This window comes from Psittacula echo (assembly GCF_963264785.1).
Source record: "Psittacula echo genome assembly, chromosome: 1".
In the NCBI taxonomy this organism is placed as follows: domain Eukaryota; kingdom Metazoa; phylum Chordata; class Aves; order Psittaciformes; family Psittacidae; genus Psittacula; species Psittacula echo.
This window is the reverse complement of record NC_137735.1, coordinates 128,101,697-128,120,505: the sequence shown is the minus strand read 5'-3', so window position 1 is coordinate 128,120,505 and position 18,809 is coordinate 128,101,697. Positions and strand designations below refer to the sequence as shown.

The window sequence follows — 18,809 nt, the reverse complement described above, 5'->3', positions numbered from 1 at the left end:
GCAAAGATTTTTGTATACTATTCGTATAAGGTTAAAGACAACCACTCACTAGCATGTGATGTTTCTAAAGAAGCATACAGCAGCTGAGAGATCAAACTGTAGCTCAGAAAGCAATCAGAGCCACCACAAATCCTACTGTCTTATAATTTGCCTTAAGGCCAGTGTCTTTCTGATGCTGGATTTCTGATAATTTTGATCATTTAGAACCTAAGTTTCTCTTTCGCCCCCACCAGACTTTCCAAGCTGTGCTCTGCGACTGCCACCTCTGATATGAGAAGCTATGGGAAATAACAAATGAATACCACCTGGCAGCTTACTTTGAGTGACTCAAGCCCTCAAGGGAACAATGCTGTCTACTGACTGAGAGTGTTAGTAGCCCTCTTTAGCCCATTACAACACAGATCCTCTTGACACACTATCCTCATTGCCCACAGCATTTTCCCCCAAGCACCAGGCTGAGCCACAGGCTTGCAGAAAGCCCACTACCAAACTTTATGTCCTGGAGCCCTTCCTAACCTGTATACCCCGTGATTATAAGCCAGCTGTATACGCAAATACACACTACTAACATGACTGCTTTATCGTAACACATCAAATATATGTCTCTCAAAAATGGGGTATTATGAAGAAGCTGGAACAAATGTTCAGTGATTTCATGCTGCTCCAGAAAGCAGTGAAAGCCATTCTAGACAGCACACTGCCCTGCATATAAGTGGATTTTTAGGAACTAAGTGATTTCTTTTTCCCCAGAAGGCTAAAGACTTTTCTTAAAATACCTCAAGTATGTGCATGTGTTCACCCACACACGAAGTAATTCACTGCAGTACAGGACTACCACTAAGAGCACACAACTACAGAGAAACCTCTGCACTAGTGCAAAAGATTTGCTTTTCCATGACCACAGTCACAGAAATGCATGCTACAAGTTTAAATTTCAGTTTATTTGTATCACATGTAGGTATTGGAAATTTCCTGCATTAGCACATCTGATGCCTCTCTTGCACACGTGTATAAATGAGATATTGTGTCATTTTAATGCCCTTCCACAGCACAAACCTTTAACGACCTCATGAATAGTTAAACATGCAACTAATACAGCAGAAATACACAGAAACCACCAAGCCAAATTTTATCAGCCACCCTCACCATGCTAAATGCAGCTCCCCACAACCCATGAATCGTCCTTGCAACATCTGCCATTCCATTACAGCGGCACAGGGAAGCCATGGGGGAGTGACAGCGGGAGCTGACTGGCTCTACACATCTGGGTTCAATCCTAGAAAGAAGAAAAGCAATCTCCAAGCAGGAGGTAGCGACGGCTTAACCCGTTCAAATCACTCCTTACAACCACTGCTTGCAACAAAGTCCAAGCTGAAGAATTTGCAGCAAGAATGTTCAAGAGGCACCTTACTTTCCAGTGCACCAGCATTACTATTACATTACAGATCTCACTGTGTTAATCATTAAGAGCCTGGAAATGCATTTTGAGAGAGAGGTATGACAGCAATGCATAGATATATTCACTGACATTTAATATAGTCATTTTGATTAATTATTAAATCTCTGAAACGAACTTGGTGCTTGAAATGGCTTTTCAAAGGGTCCAGTACTCCCATTAGCAAATTAACTTTACTCTCAACACTTGGCATTAGTTGCTTGGAAACAATTACATTATTTAAGACATCTGAACACATTTCTTTTAATCTACCAACCCCCAAACTGGTTTCCCCAAAACTGAGACAGTCATCCCCTGTTCAACAGATTTACATATTTTTGGTATTCCTTATGTAACCTGACATTAAATTTTCAAAAATAGTATCTTTTCAATCACTGAACCTACACTTAATTTCATCCAGTATGCCCAGTAAGAAGCACAAAGATTGATCAAAAACGCAATTAAAATTTTACATACTATATATATATGCATATATAAATATACGTACTCAAGCACAAATGCATGCAGATGAATATAAATTCAGGCTAGCCAATCAGTCAGTACAGGAAAATCCAAACACCAAATATAGCTAATACTGGTTAGATGCTGGATAAGAAAAAACTCACAGCTACAAGCATTTTCTGACAGTAAACAAAGAGTAAATATATCTTGCTGACAATAAGATTTAACTATTTTTTTTCTTCCTCACCATGTTCAGCAAAACTTTATTTTTCCTACAACATTTTGACATGCACTCTTTCCTAATTCTCAAGAAAGTACCAGTTAGGTGAGTAAGCGTAGCATCTAATTTGACCCCAAAAGGCTAAAAATAGTAGCTACCGCATCACTGGTGCCTACCTGCTAACAGGGCTTTTGAGAAAGGATAAGAGGGAGAACCAGGGCTGGGCAGAGGCAGACAAAGCCACCTCAGTGCAGGACAGGTGCATGCCTGCAGCCACAATGCAACCTTCACCCTTCGCTTTGGGAGAAAAGCCAGGAAGCCCCACCAGCTCCTACCACCTCCAAAACCGCAGCAGCTCAGCGTAACACCGACACACATGGATCCTGAGCTTCAGGCAGTAAGAAAAGCTAGAAAACACCCTGCTCTAACTCTTGGCTCAACACAGTCTTCAACAGACCAAGACAGGATGTGACTAAGATACTGGAAGGAAGCTCTAGCCCTTCTGCTGAGCACTCTTCATAGCAGTCCTCCAAACCTGTTACTTAATTCCATACCATGCATCAGTCTTACCTGAGGGTGTATGTGAGCCAGTTAATTTAAATTTTGTCAAAACAAATCTCATTCCCTTACATTTTTTGACATTTTGGTTTCAAATTAAATAAAGCAAGAAAGTGAAAACAAGTCCACTTCATCCTCTACAATAGTGGTGGCCCCACCGGTGGCTTAGTAAAAACAAGGTTCCCAACACAAAATTGCTGACACAAAGGCAGCTTTAGGTCTTGGAATTATTAAAAAGCAAGTTGTAGATAGACTGGCGTTTTAAATTAATTTCATAATTCTGCATCTCTGAAGAGTTAAAGGTTAGCCAAAAGCCAAGAAACCTTTTTCCCAGAGTACACTCATAATACTGAGATTGACACATTCTGTACAGGACAGAAAACAGTACACAAAGGGGGGAAAAGCGCATCTGTTTGCATCCATTCACACACACTTCTTAAATCCTATATAGGCAAAACTGTTCTTAGCTTTCAAAAAAAAAAAAAAAAAAAAAAAGGCAACAAAAACCCATGAAACAAACAAAATTTCTCCTCCACTTCACTCTTCTTCAAGAAATGACAGGATAAGATTTGCCTTACTATTTGACAGCAATTAGTAAATATTAGGAAAAGAAATTGCTGGTGTCCTCACATGCCAAGTGCTGTCCATCAGATCATGAGCAGCACAGAAGTATCGACCCCAGGGAACACACAAGCAGCTTGCTGGTGGACAGGCCTGGGAGGGAGATGTCCCCAGCACAGGCAATACAAAAGAATGTCTTTGTGTTGATTAAATATTTTCTTATTCCATATGGCAAGAACAGAGAACTGATTTACAGAAAGAAATCCAAAACTGTTTGAAGTGGTCAAAACCCCCAAGGATACAGGAACTTGGCCTGTTACAGAGTTTGTTCATTTCCTCCCCCCCCAACAATTCAAACAGACTCACTGTATGGAAATACAGCTTATCTACACTTGAGAAGCAGCATAAGGGGATTTTGTACACGCTGTTCTTGCAGTAAGTTTCTGCTCAAAAGTAGGGATTCCAGAACCATACATACACAGACACACATTTGAGTCAAAGTTTCAACATCAAGTGGGTTTTTTCTCCTAATAATTGCTCTTGCAGAAGCTCAAAAGGAGTGCCCATGCCCACCCGCCTACCCCCCCTTTCCCACAAACCAACAGGACCTTCACACAGCAAGGGCTATCACTCAGTTCTGCATTAGACTTCAGTCTAACTGCAGACACAGATACCAAAGCTTTGTATGTTTGATCTCTGCACTGCTACCCTAAGCTCCAGACTTAAATGATTTATTCTATGGTGACTCTGCACCTCAGATGTCCAAAAGGTTGCAACTGCTTCAGGCCTTTCTTTTCACACATCTGAAGAAACAACATGAAGATTCTCTAGCAGAGAGATGACTATAAACACACACTTAATCTTTTACTGCTTCAAATCATTTTCACCCTACCAAAAAAACTCAAGCTGTCACTCACACATGCATTTTCTATGTACATGTACAAATGTGCTTAGCCCCTGTCCAAAACTCTGTCTACAACTTCAGTATCTCCATTGGCTTCCATACCAAAGAAAGCACACGTTCGTTTGCTTGGATTCTGTAATATTAATTTGCTTTCATACAGTAAATAGCAGCAGTCAGGCCTTCTCTCAAGCTCCACCTGAATCCATTTTGCTTCAAGTGAATAAAAACAAAATTAAACCAAATAAAAAAATAAATCACTGTTTGCACTGACAGGCAATTTACCGTATTTAATACTTCCTACGATAGATCCATCTACCTCAATTCTGTTTCAGTGGAACAGCATTTTGGGGTCAGTGTTAAATAAGCCTCACTTTTTTTCCTCTTTCCCTCCCCTTCCTTCCCCCAGCAACATCACAATTTAAAACGCCATTATTATTTCAGGTTAAAATTTTAAATTGTAAATGAAGGCTCATGTTTAAAAGATACTGGCAAGAATAATTGGCTTTTTCAAATAAAAGAAATCAGCAGCAAACTGTATTAATCAATGATTATTGAATTCTGTGCTCCAGGCTAGTGGTTCCTGTTAACAGTGATCCTTCAGACCCAGGTTTTCCACTTCAGCTTTAATGAACAAGGTTGAAATCATGCACTGAAATGAAATAATGCAGAACTAATCAACTGGCTTTGTTTCTGAAGTCTGAACAATTTCACTTGTGAATCAAAATGAAATAAAACTGAGCATGCTTACAAATTATCTTTGAGGAAGCAATCCAGGGATGCTGATCTCAGTCAAAATACCCTTTAATCTCTGCCAGGAACTGGAACACAGCACAGACACACAACACAACAAATATCTGGAAGAAACTCTTAGAATTACTATTTTATTCTACCCTTACACACCATTTTCTTTAGCGTTCACTACTACAGACCCTTATATCTAACCTCTGCCAGTAGGACTACTCACACTAATGGAGTTACTCATATGCCCGGCATTTGCAGGATCAAACCTCTGGCTGGCCTACAGCAATATACAGCCAAGACAATATAAAACCTCACAAAAAAAACCCACTGTCAACTCTACAAATCTGCTTGATAAAATAAACACCAACCAGGAAAAGTGCAATCACTGCAGACAGATTTTTGAAAGCTTTGTTTTTCCATGCAGCAGCTATAAATAAACAAACAAATCTCCCCATGCATTTTAAGATGCACAGAAAAACACATTAAAACCCAAGACCACAGTTTCTGAATAAAACAGCTGAATTTGCAAGAGCCTTTTGAACTTCACTTCCTCTGCTTCTTCCTCAAACAGCTTCCTATTCACATTTTTCTTGACCTAGCTTTAAGTTAAGGCATTCCCAGTGGCCTCAGATCAAGCTTAAAAGCAGGCCATATCCATCTCAAGCTCTAGTCTATGCTAGAGCTTAGCCACATCAACAACCAGTCATTCTCCTGGTTTGCTGAGCAGTACATACAATTCTGTTTAAATAAGTAAGGAGAAAGAGCAGCCAGCAGTCTCAATACTAGTAGCTGTGCTTTTTAAAAGAAAAAGCTATACTGCAGACAGTGAGCTAAGCTAGTTGGAACTTTGAGGAACCTTGTCTAGTGTAAGGTGTCTCTGCCCACAGCAGGCAGTTGGAACTAGATGATCTTTAAGGTTCCTTCCAACCCAAACCATTCTATGACTCTAGGAGATTTTCACTTTGTATTAATACAAGACACATGCACACATGTCCATCTTTTCTAGTCCAAATGTGACTCGAAAGCCCTTGCTTGCAGGAGGGTTTAAATGACTGCAGATGGGATGTGCTACCTTCATCCCTTTTTATTATGATCTGATTTTCTGACAAAACTGCAAGAAAAAAAAAAAAAAAAATCTTTCTCAGATTGCAAATCCAGGGGTCCTGTGTACCACAACTGTGTTTTTCAAGTACTTTAAAGGACTTGAGGATGTGTGAAGAGAAAGAGGTTCCAGGCTTGTAATTCAGAAAATTAATGAAATTTCCACTTTGGGAAAACAAAACAACCATTAAAAGAGCTCCACTCAATTGCCCAAGGCCCACTTGAAGAATTAAAGAACTGGATACATCATGAACAGCAGTGGGGTAAAAAAAAAGCCCATAGTCCACAGCAGGCTGAAAATAATACCAAAAGATGTGTTCTCACATTTAGGTATCATCACCTAACCTCTTCCTCCACACTGTGGTCCTTGCTACTATATTAGACTGGACTTCAAAAACTGTTGAATTTTCCAGATTCCACAAGCTGAAATCAGGAGCCGACAGGCAGATAAACAATCTTGTGATCTTCTGGGAAGCACTGATCATTTCCAGTCACTACAGTAACCAAAACAAAAAATCAGGACAATTCACCTATGAAACTACCACAGATTTTTACATATTGCTGGTTTCTCAGATTCTTTTTTAAGTTGTGCATTCAAAAAATATAAATTGCTACCAAGAAAAGATGAACAGTAATTCTAGGAATAATTTTAACTGTTTAGAGAAGCAGTTAAAATGAGTGGAAGTGATCATGAATTACCTACTCAAAATCAAGTTAAATTTTTCTCCTTTATTGTGTATCTCCCTATATCAGTTAGTTGTAGCTTAAATATATCTAAGGCCATAAAGCTTCTGCTACTTATCATCCATTTATTAACCACATAAGACATAATCACTAAGTCATCAAGTCTTAAAAGACACTTTATCACAAAGTTAAGAAATCTCTGACCAAAACTACATTTTTCTTACCTGCAAATCCGCTGACAATTTACCAGTGAATAAAATACCAACATCTTGAAGCTGTGTCAGAATTCGTTCCAAGCAATTACTTTCACAGAACTTAAAATTTGTCTTAATGAAATAGTGTGAGAAAGATATAGAGCTTGAGCATTTTCCATGTATTAAAGCTATTTTCATACAATGGAGCAGTGTGTTACCTTTGGCTGCATTCTCTACTCACGTTGATGTAACCTCCTGAATAATTATGCCACCAGCACTACGTTTTTGTAAGAGACTTAAACTTCTGTCATTTTCTGTGAGGGAGAAAACAATCTACTGTGAATGGCAATGTGGCTGTAAAAAGCCCAATTATCTGTAAGGCACAAAGGACCACCAACTCCGGGCTGTAACTAGAACAGCCTTCAACAGTTTTGCTCAGTCTCTGGAAACAATCTGCATGACACGATCTGCCCTACAAAACCCACAGCCCATCAGATTTGTTATCCCAAGTTCAGAGTAGTAGTGAAAAAAGGAACTAGAAAGGAGTACTGTTTCCTACCTAGACAAGAACAAAACACAAACACTGAATTGCAGCATGCAAACCAAGTACCAGTTGCAAAATTAGAACATTTCGTGTTTTCTCCATCCCTTGTGATAGGTTCAGGAGTGTTGGTATTTTAAAGGGATGGCTATATTTTTCCCAGTAGACAAACCTTTCCCCTATCCTCCTGTAGCACAGGGCTGGGTACTCCTTGCCTGAATCAGCCAGCAGAGATACACATGATGATTGGGAAAGCAAAAAGATATTATCAAAACCTACCACATTCCTAAATATACTTTTATTTTTGTAACTATGTTTAGAGCATACCAAGAAAAATGTAAGCAAATCATTAATGCCCTGAGATCAAGACAACTTCTCTCTTATTTTTTTTTCAGGCAGGATGCCTGCATAACTCCTCTGGAAATCTTCTGGGAAGCCAGGTGAAATACAGGTAAAGTTACAAAAGGAGCACTTCAGAGACTACTACTGTGTCACTAAATTCATAGGGATTTCAGTGACACAAGCAGTTCCACCATCTTACTGCACTCTAACTATTGATGGGCAGTTATAACCACCACCCTGAACAGCTCTGGTCTCTCCATTTCAGAAGTCACTCCTGTCTCCTTTTATCAAGAAAAGCAAATGTGCAGCATTCTCATGACACGACACGTGACATTCCACCACCACTCAACAGAAAATACGTGTTCACAGAATCACGGAAAATGCATGTTCCTGCTTTCCAAATTGTAAATGCCACCAGATGTATTCAGATTTACTGACAACTGACCTGAGCGCTGCTGCTGGTGCTAGCAGAGCTTTGCCACAGATCCAGGCTCTCTCCCAACTTTCTTTCCCAGGCACCTTCTCATTTCCCCTAAACTAGGTTGTCAGATGCAGCATCCCCGTCAGAGAGCGTGGCAAACATCCCTTTTAATTTCTGAGCATTCAGCGCTAATACAGCTGACACCACAGCCTGCAGCTCCTGCCACGACCCATCTCTTGTTGACTACACAGCTTCAACAGGGCTCCTCCAAATGGGGTGCAGGTAGCAGTTCATAAGGGCTCTAAATTATTTTCTACTCTAACCTGCAGAAAGCAAGGGCAAAAAGCCACTATCACTCTGTATTTAAGATATGTAAAAAATGTGGGTTTATTGCACTTATGTGTAATACATTGTGAATCCTTTTTTTTTTTTTCTTTCCTTTTAATAGAGATGCTACCAGCTGACAGAACAGCAACAAGGTGTATTGTTGGAGGAGGAGTTTTCCCCTCTGAGAGAGGGACAGTGCTATCAAATTAACAAAGATCCGAGCAGCCACAGAGCTTGTTAAATACACCCAAAGGAAGCATTTGTGAACACATCTGAAAACACAGTTTACTGAGTTAATACTTCACCTGGTATCTGTCTGATTTTGATTTCACTTTCTTTTTCGTAGTTTTATTCAAACAGTAGCTCTGGGGAAGCTGTCTTTAATCTCTCTTTTCTCTTTTCTTTCTTTCATAGTCCTTTCTTCACCATCCGTCCTTTCATAAAACCACATATTACCTGAGGTTAGAAGGGCTCTTGGAAGTCCTCTAGCCTGAATCCCCTGCTCAGAACATGGCCAGCTCTGAAGCTGGATTTAACTTACATAGGTAGGTCAGGGTGCTTGCAGCATCATCCAGTTAAATTTTCAGTATCTCCAAAGAAATTTCTCACTGTCCCTTCCATCCTTGTCCAACTCCATACCCAAGCATGGAGAGGGACTCTTCATCAGAACTGTAGTGACAGGACAAGGGATAATGGGTTTAAACTTAAATAGGGCAAGTTCAGGTTAGATACAAGGAAGAAGTTTTTTATTGTGAGGGTGGCGAGGCACTGGAACAGTGGTAAATGCTCCAGACCTGGGAGTGTTCAAGGCCAGGTTGGACAGAGCCTTGGGTGACACAGTCTAGTGAGTGGTGTTCCTGCTCATGGCAGGGGGGTTGGAACTGAATGATCTTAAGATCCTTTCCAACCCAAACCATCCTGTGATTCTATGTACACACAGGTCTTACAAGCATCAGGCCTACACCTACAAACCTAATTTTGACACCTGGAAAACCATCTCTGACGGCCTATCAGTGTTAGCAGAAGACGCGGTGTTTGCATGCCTTACACAGGGGCATTTTATATTGTGTCTAGCAAGCACAGAACAGACGGGGCAAATCCAAAGGGTCCATTCTTTGCTTTCCCTCAGTGGGGCTGTAGAAGCAGGTCAGCCATGTCCTCCACACCCTGCGGATTCCTTGCAGGGTGGCATGATCTCATACCTCCTCTTGCACTGTGCCACTCCCATTCAGTTTGGCTCTTCCCTTGGCTACCTGTCCAAGGACAGTTCTCCTCAGATGTCTCTTATCATCTGTTCCACGTGCCCAGGGACAGCCAAAACTCAGATGCCTGATTCTTTCTTCCTCTGCCCACAGTCCTCCCAGTGTCAGCACGCAGACTGTTCTAAAAACACACTGAAGCACTATCTGAAGCGTGATCAGATGCTGGGACCACTCACCAAAATTTATTTGGGCCCATCTTAACACCAAGGAGATTTTGCTTCATTTATAGCAAGTATTATGCTCATAACGTGCCATTATGGAATTCCCACTGCATGTTGGAATTTCCACTGCATGTTAAAGCCCAAGGAACTGCTGCTCCATATTCTCTACTACTTGCACACACACCCCACTAAAAAAGCAAACTGCAAGCTGTAAGTGCCAGATTTCAGAATTCCTAGCAAGCCTCAATTTGGTCTCCTTTCACATATGCATTGCAACACAATCTTTAATTACCTTATCTTCTAGTTTTTGGCAAGAGGTCTTGTCTCAGTAATGCCCAAAATATTCACTACCTCAAAAATCATTGAACACATTGTTTTCCCCTAGGCGCTCAAAGTGTAATTCCATGCCTTAGCTCCCACCCACTATTCCAGCCCTTCTCTCTGGACAGACACTAATTTCTTCCTGGGCTCTTCTATGGTGCCCATCACTGCAGCATTCAAGAGCTTAGCAAACACTAATCTACTTTCATAACGTACCTGTGAAGGGGAGGTACCATCAACCTCATTTCATAGGCAGAGAACTAGAGCACAGAGAGATTATCATCAAAGGTATACAACAATTTAAAGGTTGCAGTCTGAGATACCTTATGGCTGGGTTGTCAGACTAGTCACGCTTACATAATTTTTATAGATTCAAACCATACTTCCCTTGGCATGCTATAGCAACTTGTGACAGACATCTCCAAATTCAAGCTCTAAGGTCAGGAAAAAAAGGGATGAGCCCCAGTGGAAAGGGTGGTGGGGAGGCCAGGCCAAATGCTGCACCAGGACTCAGTGCAGCCTCTGACACATGCTGAATCCATCACATGTGCCACAGCAAAAATGAGCAGGTAGTCCTTCATTAAGGACATTAAAGAGAGACCAAGTTAAGGGTCTATAGGCACCCTCAGTTCTACTGCCTTTTAAATTTGGAGTGTGCATTCTCTGAACTGCAGTAGTCTTGCATGCTGATTTGTGTATAATTTCCTGGATTTCAGAGGGAAACTAGAAAATCCTCTGAACAAAACTGGTACTGTTCAGGTGCTTGGGTCATTGGCAGTCTGGTCACCATGGGCTCATGTTTCCAGCCACAGCACTACTCCTGATCTTTTCTGCTGAAGAACATTAAACATAGTTGCCTAGTAATTTCCGTACACGAAATGAGGACTACCAAATTTGCCTTATACAAATACTATCTACTGTAAACAGGTGTTTACATTCATGCTGATGATTATAGTTGCTGGCACGCCCTGCTGAAGAAACACAGCAATCATTCAATAAGCGTTCATAATCTAATCAGCAAGAGGCTTATATTGTTGCTTCCGTCTTTGCTCTGCTGTTTTAAGTTTTCCATTGGAACTGAAGGCTAATATTAAATTCGACACCTCAGTAGCTGCTTTTACATCTCTTCTTAATCTTAGTTCATAAAACCTGATGTTTCATTCACTTCACAATAACCATGGGGAAAAAAGTAATCATATTACTACATGTTCATGATGTAAACTGACAAAGTCAGGATTAAAACCATAAACTTACACATCATTTCGGGAAGTACTAAGTTCAGACCTCTCCAAATATCATTATTTGAACTTGAACATCATATATTCTAGATACACTAAAATACAAAGGGTGCCAAATTCTCTGAAATTGCTGGTGCAGCCACTATAAAAGGAGGAAGACCCATAACAAATACATTTCTCAAGCAGGGACAATCAGGATCTTTAATTATTCAGTAAAGAACAGGACTAGAAAGTAAATAAAAGTAGCACAGAAATTGTACACTCGTAATTGCGAGCAGGCAGAAGTGTTTATATAGTTCATGCAAAGAATTATATAACTCAGGTCTCATTATTTCAGTGAATTAAAATAAATAAGCTGGTTTCCCTCAAGTAACTCTAAAGCAATGCTTTACCATCCATGCTCTGCGCTGCCCTGGGAGTCTGAGGGCCACTTGCAGAAAAGCCACAGAGGGTCATGTTAAAAAAGCAATCCTATTGCTGCCAAACTTAAACCTGCTGTTGCACCACTGCTTTAGGAGAAAAAGGTGTAAAATTTCTATGGCCTGTTTCATGTATATTGAAAATGTTTCCCCAACACCAGCACACATCTGCCTAGCTAGAAGAAACGCATTGCTCCAGTCCTGAAGGGAACCCCACAGCCTCATATGCCCCACTGACAGACCCTGCAACTGGGTATCACGCTACTGCACAAGTAACTACATCAATGTAATTATCTTTGAATATGTATAAAAGAACGTGATGTGGCTACATCTGCTATTCAAACAGCTTAAGCATCTACAAACACAAGCCTCATCCCAATACTTACATGTTTTTAACCACTATAAAACAGGAAAGAAATAAAATAAGATTTTAATACATAGGTCTTCCAAGCCTGTAAGAAATATACAAATAATTTCATGGGATGCCCAAGAGCTGTAACACTCTCCTTTTTATAACACACTCCTACTAGTTTGCTCTCTATAAAATGAGATTAATTCTTCACTACCTCTTGGGCTCTTCTAGAAAGGATAAAATGATTAACGACCATGGCAAACAAGACAGTGGATAAATAGGATCACCTAAAAATACACAGTTCATCAGAAGTCAAGCAACCCTTTGCAAGAGGATGGCTGTCATGAAATACGAAACTCCACTTGACGCAACAACCAACTGTTCAAAAAAAACCCCCAAACAAAAAACCCACCAAAAAAACACCGAACAATCTAATATGCACAAAGATGAAAAAGCAACAGAAACAGCACAAGGGTGCAACACCTTTATCTAATGAGTGCCAGAATTTTATTAAAAAATGGAAAATGTAATTGACACCTGCACACAGGAAGTTTTAGCCTGGAAGTGGCTTCAGGGACAACAGTTACTTGCTACCACTTTTTTTCAATGAGAAATCTCTAAATGGGAAAGTTGATACTGTCTGCCTCAACAGTAAAGCTCAAATGCAGTTGCCTACTCTACCTCCGCGCCTTGCTTGCAAACTAACACTGGATGTTAGCCCTGTGATGACAGAGTTTCTCTAGACATGGGCATCACATCCCATTCCTAATGAACTTGTGGTTTTGGGGTTATACAGACCTCAGGAAAAAAGTAATTTCTGGAAAAGAGACAGAAATATTGAAGAAATATAATCCATTAATGAAAATCTTCATGGTCCAACAATCATGAAACAGTCATTAAGGAGAAGAAAATAAGAACCTTTAGCAAACTTTAGACATTAAGTCTATTAAAGTCATTTAAAAAGATTATATCATTGTGTTTTCAAGGCCTGACATATTCTCTGGTAAGGTAACCAAGCCTTTTTTCTTGTAGGCTGCAACAAATGTATTACCTTTAGTTTCAACAAAAGTTGAGATTTTACTGTACTGAAAAGATCTGTGATAGGAGAAGAAACCCCCTCACGCACACACACATCCAGTTAAACTGCAAACTAGTAATATACATACTTCATAAAATGAAAAGCAGTTGTCCTGCATTCCTCGTCCTTAAGATCAACTAACATCTCTGCAACCTGAGCTAGAGATACTCAGTGCCCTTGTCACCACATTACTCATAAAACCATTAACTCTTTTACAACCCCAATCAAATCTACGAGACTGCTGCAAACAAGAATATTTGTTATAATTCACAAAATGGAGGAAATCTTGACAAAAGCGATGCTGCTACTGACCACAGGCAAGTCAGGAAGGGAAGCCTCAGTGTTTTTTCGTAGTGATATTTCAGTAGCAAGTCCCTTCTATCAATATTTAACACAGCTTTAAAACCATCCAGGGTATGAAATGTAAAGCCATTTGTTACTAAGATTTTGCCAGCTAAGGGATTCTCTGCACCAGAGCATCAAGTCATGTTGGAGAGTAACACCCAAGAAGAGTTTTTCTGCTGACATCATCCCAAATAGAGTATCATATGTCCAGTATTCATTTTAGCTAATTATTCCCAGACTTCAGTCAACAAAAAGGAAATTTTCATCTCTGAGTTATATAAAACTTCCAGTTCTTCCTTTTTGACTTATTTACTAGGCTAGGAGTCAAACACCTTACCTTCGTTGCCCCGTGATGACACAGGGGGAGAGGTGGGACAATTAATGGAAAGAAAGGAAGGATCATCACACACATTTTAGAGCAAATTCAAAGAGGTTGACTGTCCTGAAACTGAGGAAGCGAATGATTCTCACACAAGAATTGTGGAAGAATTAATAAACGGCATCACAGGGAAAACCGATACATGATTATACCACAGATCCACTACAACAGGCTGCTTTGTCTAAAATATCAATGCTCTTGTCAAATAACACATCCTAGGCCTTGAAAATGGATAGAAGAAAATATTTCATGAGACTCTAAGTGACTACATGGAATATTTTAAGGTCAGAGCTAAAAAATATGTGATCTTTTGAGTTACTTGGAGTTTACTAGTAGAATTCTTTAATCATTGGGGTTTGGAATTATTCTTTAACATTTTCATTGCATCAACAAAAAATAAAACCTTTATGCCAACGGACTATGCTGCTCACATCATGATGGGAGTAATAACTTAAGAAGAACCGCCAGTGAAAACAGATTATCTTCTAGGAAGAGAGGAATGACAGAAAACAGAAGTAACGTGAATTAAACAAAACATAACACCCTCTGGACCTGCATGGACACTCTGTGACAATCACATTTTGTGTGACCTGTGAGTTTCTAAAATGGGCTGGAAGAAACCCAAACTCTCCCAAGTGTTCTGCCAATTAAAAGACTTAGCACTGAAACCAGACTGGGGTGTTGTTTTGGTGAGAGATGACCAAATCAGGCCAGGTCCCAAAAACACCTGCCTGATCAAAACTAAGCTGAAACCTCCAAGGTCCTGGCAAAACACTCCAACTACAACAAAAGGGCATGCCATTTATGAGAGCATTCCATACATGCTACATGCATACACACATGCTACATGCATACGTGCTACATGTATGTATGTATACAATGCATACATACGTGATAGCATTCCTGATGTTTGCTGTCAGACTTGATAATAATATAACAAGGGCCTTTTTCATGCCTTATCAAAAGGAACATGTTGAATGGCAATATCATAATGCTGCACAAGATAAATATACAGCTTTTTGAAGTGTTTTAAATAAGCACCAACTTGTCTAAGTAGATTGGGTAGCAATTTCATCACCCATTATAGTCACACTACAAAGTCTCACTGAAACGAGCATGATGCCTGCACTACTGTCAATACGTTTGTGTACCAAAATTGTTAGTTATTCTAGCATTACATAGAACACAGACACTTCCAAAAGACAGGAGAGTTGATGTTGCATGTCAAAACAAGAATATCCATTTTAACAGCATCAAAATGGATTAAGTGTCAAAGCAAAAAAGTCATCTGACTCAAGAGCTGGGATCTGTTTTTTTACTCAGGGAGCTTTAGGCACTACTACACCTTTCCTCCATCCAGCTGTGTCTCAATATCACAGTGAATGTGGTCTTCTACGACAAAGCGTCAGAGGAATAAAGACAGCGTACCTAACAGCAGGAACTACAATATTTAAGCTCAGCTGGGCTGAGGACAAACTAAAGTCACCTTTTTCCTGTGATTCCCAGAGGCCTATTCTATTTTTAACTTTGTTTTCTTTCTGTTTGATCGTTTATTCTAATGTAGTTTCTGCATTTGTCCATTAATTCAGCCTCTATACAACACTCTAAGCAATACTACAAACAGAGAAAAGAGAGTAACAAGCTCATGAAGTCATTGGCTCAGACAATTTTCAAATGCACTGGCTAATTGGATATATAACTCATAAACGACAGCAGAGGAGGGATGGATAACAATGTGGGAAGAGGAAGCTAAATCTAAAAAAGCTCCAACTGCATTCAGTTGAATGAATACCTCTTTGATTTCATTAACTCTGATATTCTGAAAATCATACCAATAAATATGATCTTATTCTCAAGCACACATTCTTCTAAGCATACGAATGAAGCAAAAAATGGCTATTAAAAGCTCTACAATTACTCTAAACTTGCACTGTAAACAGCATAACACCAGACCATAATTAAACTAAATACAAAACATTTCATCGTCCTCATTACATGGAATTCAGTTTCAAGAAAGCATTTACAGTAGCACCAACAGCATCTTTCCACATTCATATACTGCTTTAAGCAGCTACCACACCTATTCAATGAAAACAGTGACACATTTAGCCCAGAAAAATGAGACAAAAGAAACACTTGAGGAGCAACTCATGTTTGATGCTCTCATTTGTGCCATATTTGGTTTAAGTAACTGTGAGAAGCTGCCAACTCCTTGTGCATCCAACTCCATAGGACTGTGCGCTATTTTGACCATTCAATTCGAGTATTGTGATCACTGTTGTAAACACCACTTCAAAATCTAACACAGATTCATCCCATCTGAAATACTTATGACCTCCACAGGCTGGAGTGTGTACTATCCTTTTATTTTCCAAGTAGAATAAAAGGAAAAACCCATCAGGTATTTGGCTCAATCTTAGTGACTTACATTAAGTCAAGAGTTAATAATTTATTAATCAGCATTCAAGAAATCCTTATTACATGTGACAGTTTTTGGAGGGGTTTTGCTTTCTTATTTGAAAGACCTTCAACAACAACCAGCAAGGGAAATATTTTGACATACTGCTTTGACACCTTCCTTTGATTTACATATTAAAGCAAGAAAAAGTTATGTGCTTTCACTAACATGCATCATTTTCACATTTTTCCATGCTAAGTAGATTTAAAATTTTCAGTTCTGCTGTAGAAGATTTTATGTAAATATGTTCTATTACAACTGCACTGCCCCAAAAACAGGTCTTTTTCTTACAAGAATTCCATCTTAACAACACAGATAAATTATAAGATTATCAGCACAATAAATGCTCTTAAAAATGGAGAGATCAAGACTGTGTTAAGGAGAAACCCAGTAAACAAGCAAACAAGCAAACACCCTACATGAGTTTACTTTTGGAGACAGGCACTCATGGTACAATGGGAGAAAAACAAGAAGAAAATCTCTTGCTTCCAAATTTTCCACAGGATAGCAGTACTCTGGTGCTGTAAGGCACAATAACATTCATTGTTTTGTTTTAAAACAAATGTAAGGTTTCTTATTATGTGTTTCAGCAAAGTGGAAGTGAAGCCAAATGATGCAAAAAGATACTGACAGCCACTCAGACAGTACAGAGCAACAAAGAAAGTGCATCAAACTTCAGCTGCTCAACAAAAGGCACAGCTTTACTGTGAAGGTCCCAAACCACCTGCCAGAACAGCAGAAACCTCTTAAAAAGGTGATTTCCGTGCATGACTGCTTTTAATGCCACCACCTTGTCCTGACAGCTCTGCACAATATCCTGGGTAGGGGCTGAGCATGGCTTCCCTCCCACCAGCCCCATGGGCACCTCTGGGCACATCCCCTCCTCTGGGAGAAGCCCATAGCAGACCAGCAGCTCCGAAGCCTTACACGTACAGGGGATGAGCCCTACCACACTGCTAGAAACAGCTCACAGACTGCATAGGGACTTCTGAGCAGATGGTTTGTTTTGGTTTCGGGCGAGCTGCTGCTGGCACGTGAGTGCAAGCAAACAAAACCCACCACTCAATTCTTCACCAGTAGTCCTGGACCTGCCCCAGGGAAGCAGCCCACTTGAGATAGTACTGAAAACACCAGGTCACAGCAGAGGCCCTCAAGACTGACTCTCCCCTAATAACAAACACTAATCATCAACTCCAACTTACAAATGACTGCTGCCTCTACAGTGCTTTAAAAAACATCCATGCAGCTTTCCAAAGGCTCCATACAAGGGCTACCACCGCCCTACTGCTTCTCAGCACAAAGTGTTTCAACAAAAGGTTTCCAGCCATCAGACTCAATTAACTGCACCTGAAATCTTACCCGGGTTTGCAGACAAACCTCGTTTACTTTGAGAGCAGCCGTGCCACTTCAGCTGCTTTGTATTGTTCATCAGCAGTCACAGCCACATAAAGCCCTAACACGAACAGACGCTTTAATACTTGCATGAGGCTTAGATTCTAGCAAGAAATATTGTTTGTGTTTTCAGGGTTTAGGGTTTTAAAACATCTTAAAAGCATAATATTTCTCACAGCCACAGGAAAATGAGGTTATGCAAAATACTTACTTCGAAAATGCTCTGAGGCATAATAGTAGACATCCTCATAGCCCTCATGGTAATCCTCCTCTGGACGGTACTTTTTGCCTTTTCTTCTTCTCGACCTTCTTATCTGCTTGACAAAGCCCAAGAAGCGCTCCATCTCCGGCCTCAGCAGCACCGGCCGGCAGCCCCCTTTGCCCTCTGTTTCACAAAGAGCTGTCCCAGCATGAATCAACTGCAAGCACCAGAGCAAACCTGCAGCCTCTGACCAGCCGCTCAGGCACCATCAAAAAAGCCCCTCCCTTACCTCAGCTGTGACCAGCAAGCATATTGTTTTCCCTTTAAAAAGAAAATAAAAATAAGAGAGAGAGGGCGGTGGACTTTATCAAATACACTAACTACAATACTTCAACATGAAGATAGGCAAAGGAGGAAAATACTGAAGCAAAAGGAGAAAAGTCAGGATTTCAAGTGGTTATTAAACAGCAGAAGACAAAGTTGAAGAGACCTGCCTGCCAGCGAGGGGAAGCCCAGCACTGAGAGCTCCCTATCCTGTGCTTCCATCATTTGAAGAGGGGCTGGGAGGCGGGGATAGATGTTAGTCGATGGACTGAACCATATCTCAAGGCAAAACAGGTTTTCATTTGCCAGTTAAATGCTGCCCTCGTATTTACCCAGGCACAGGCTCAGGAGCCCGTTTGATTTCATGTGTTGTGAGAAGAGGAAACA

At 40.2% G+C, this 18,809-nt stretch overlaps 1 protein-coding gene across 1 annotated transcript in view; it reads right to left on the bottom strand.

Moving 5' to 3' along the window:
* The window catches only part of GRIP1 (glutamate receptor interacting protein 1), a gene marked incomplete at both ends in the record, with an annotated part of 230,800 nt that extends 212,560 nt beyond the window's left edge, over positions 1–18,240 (bottom strand). Inside the window, one exon of the mRNA XM_080638773.1 lies at positions 18,108–18,240. Coding sequence (XP_080494899.1) covers positions 18,108–18,240 — 133 coding nt within the window. The remainder of the gene's footprint in view (positions 1–18,107) is intronic.
* Positions 18,241–18,809: the final 569 nt, after the last annotated feature.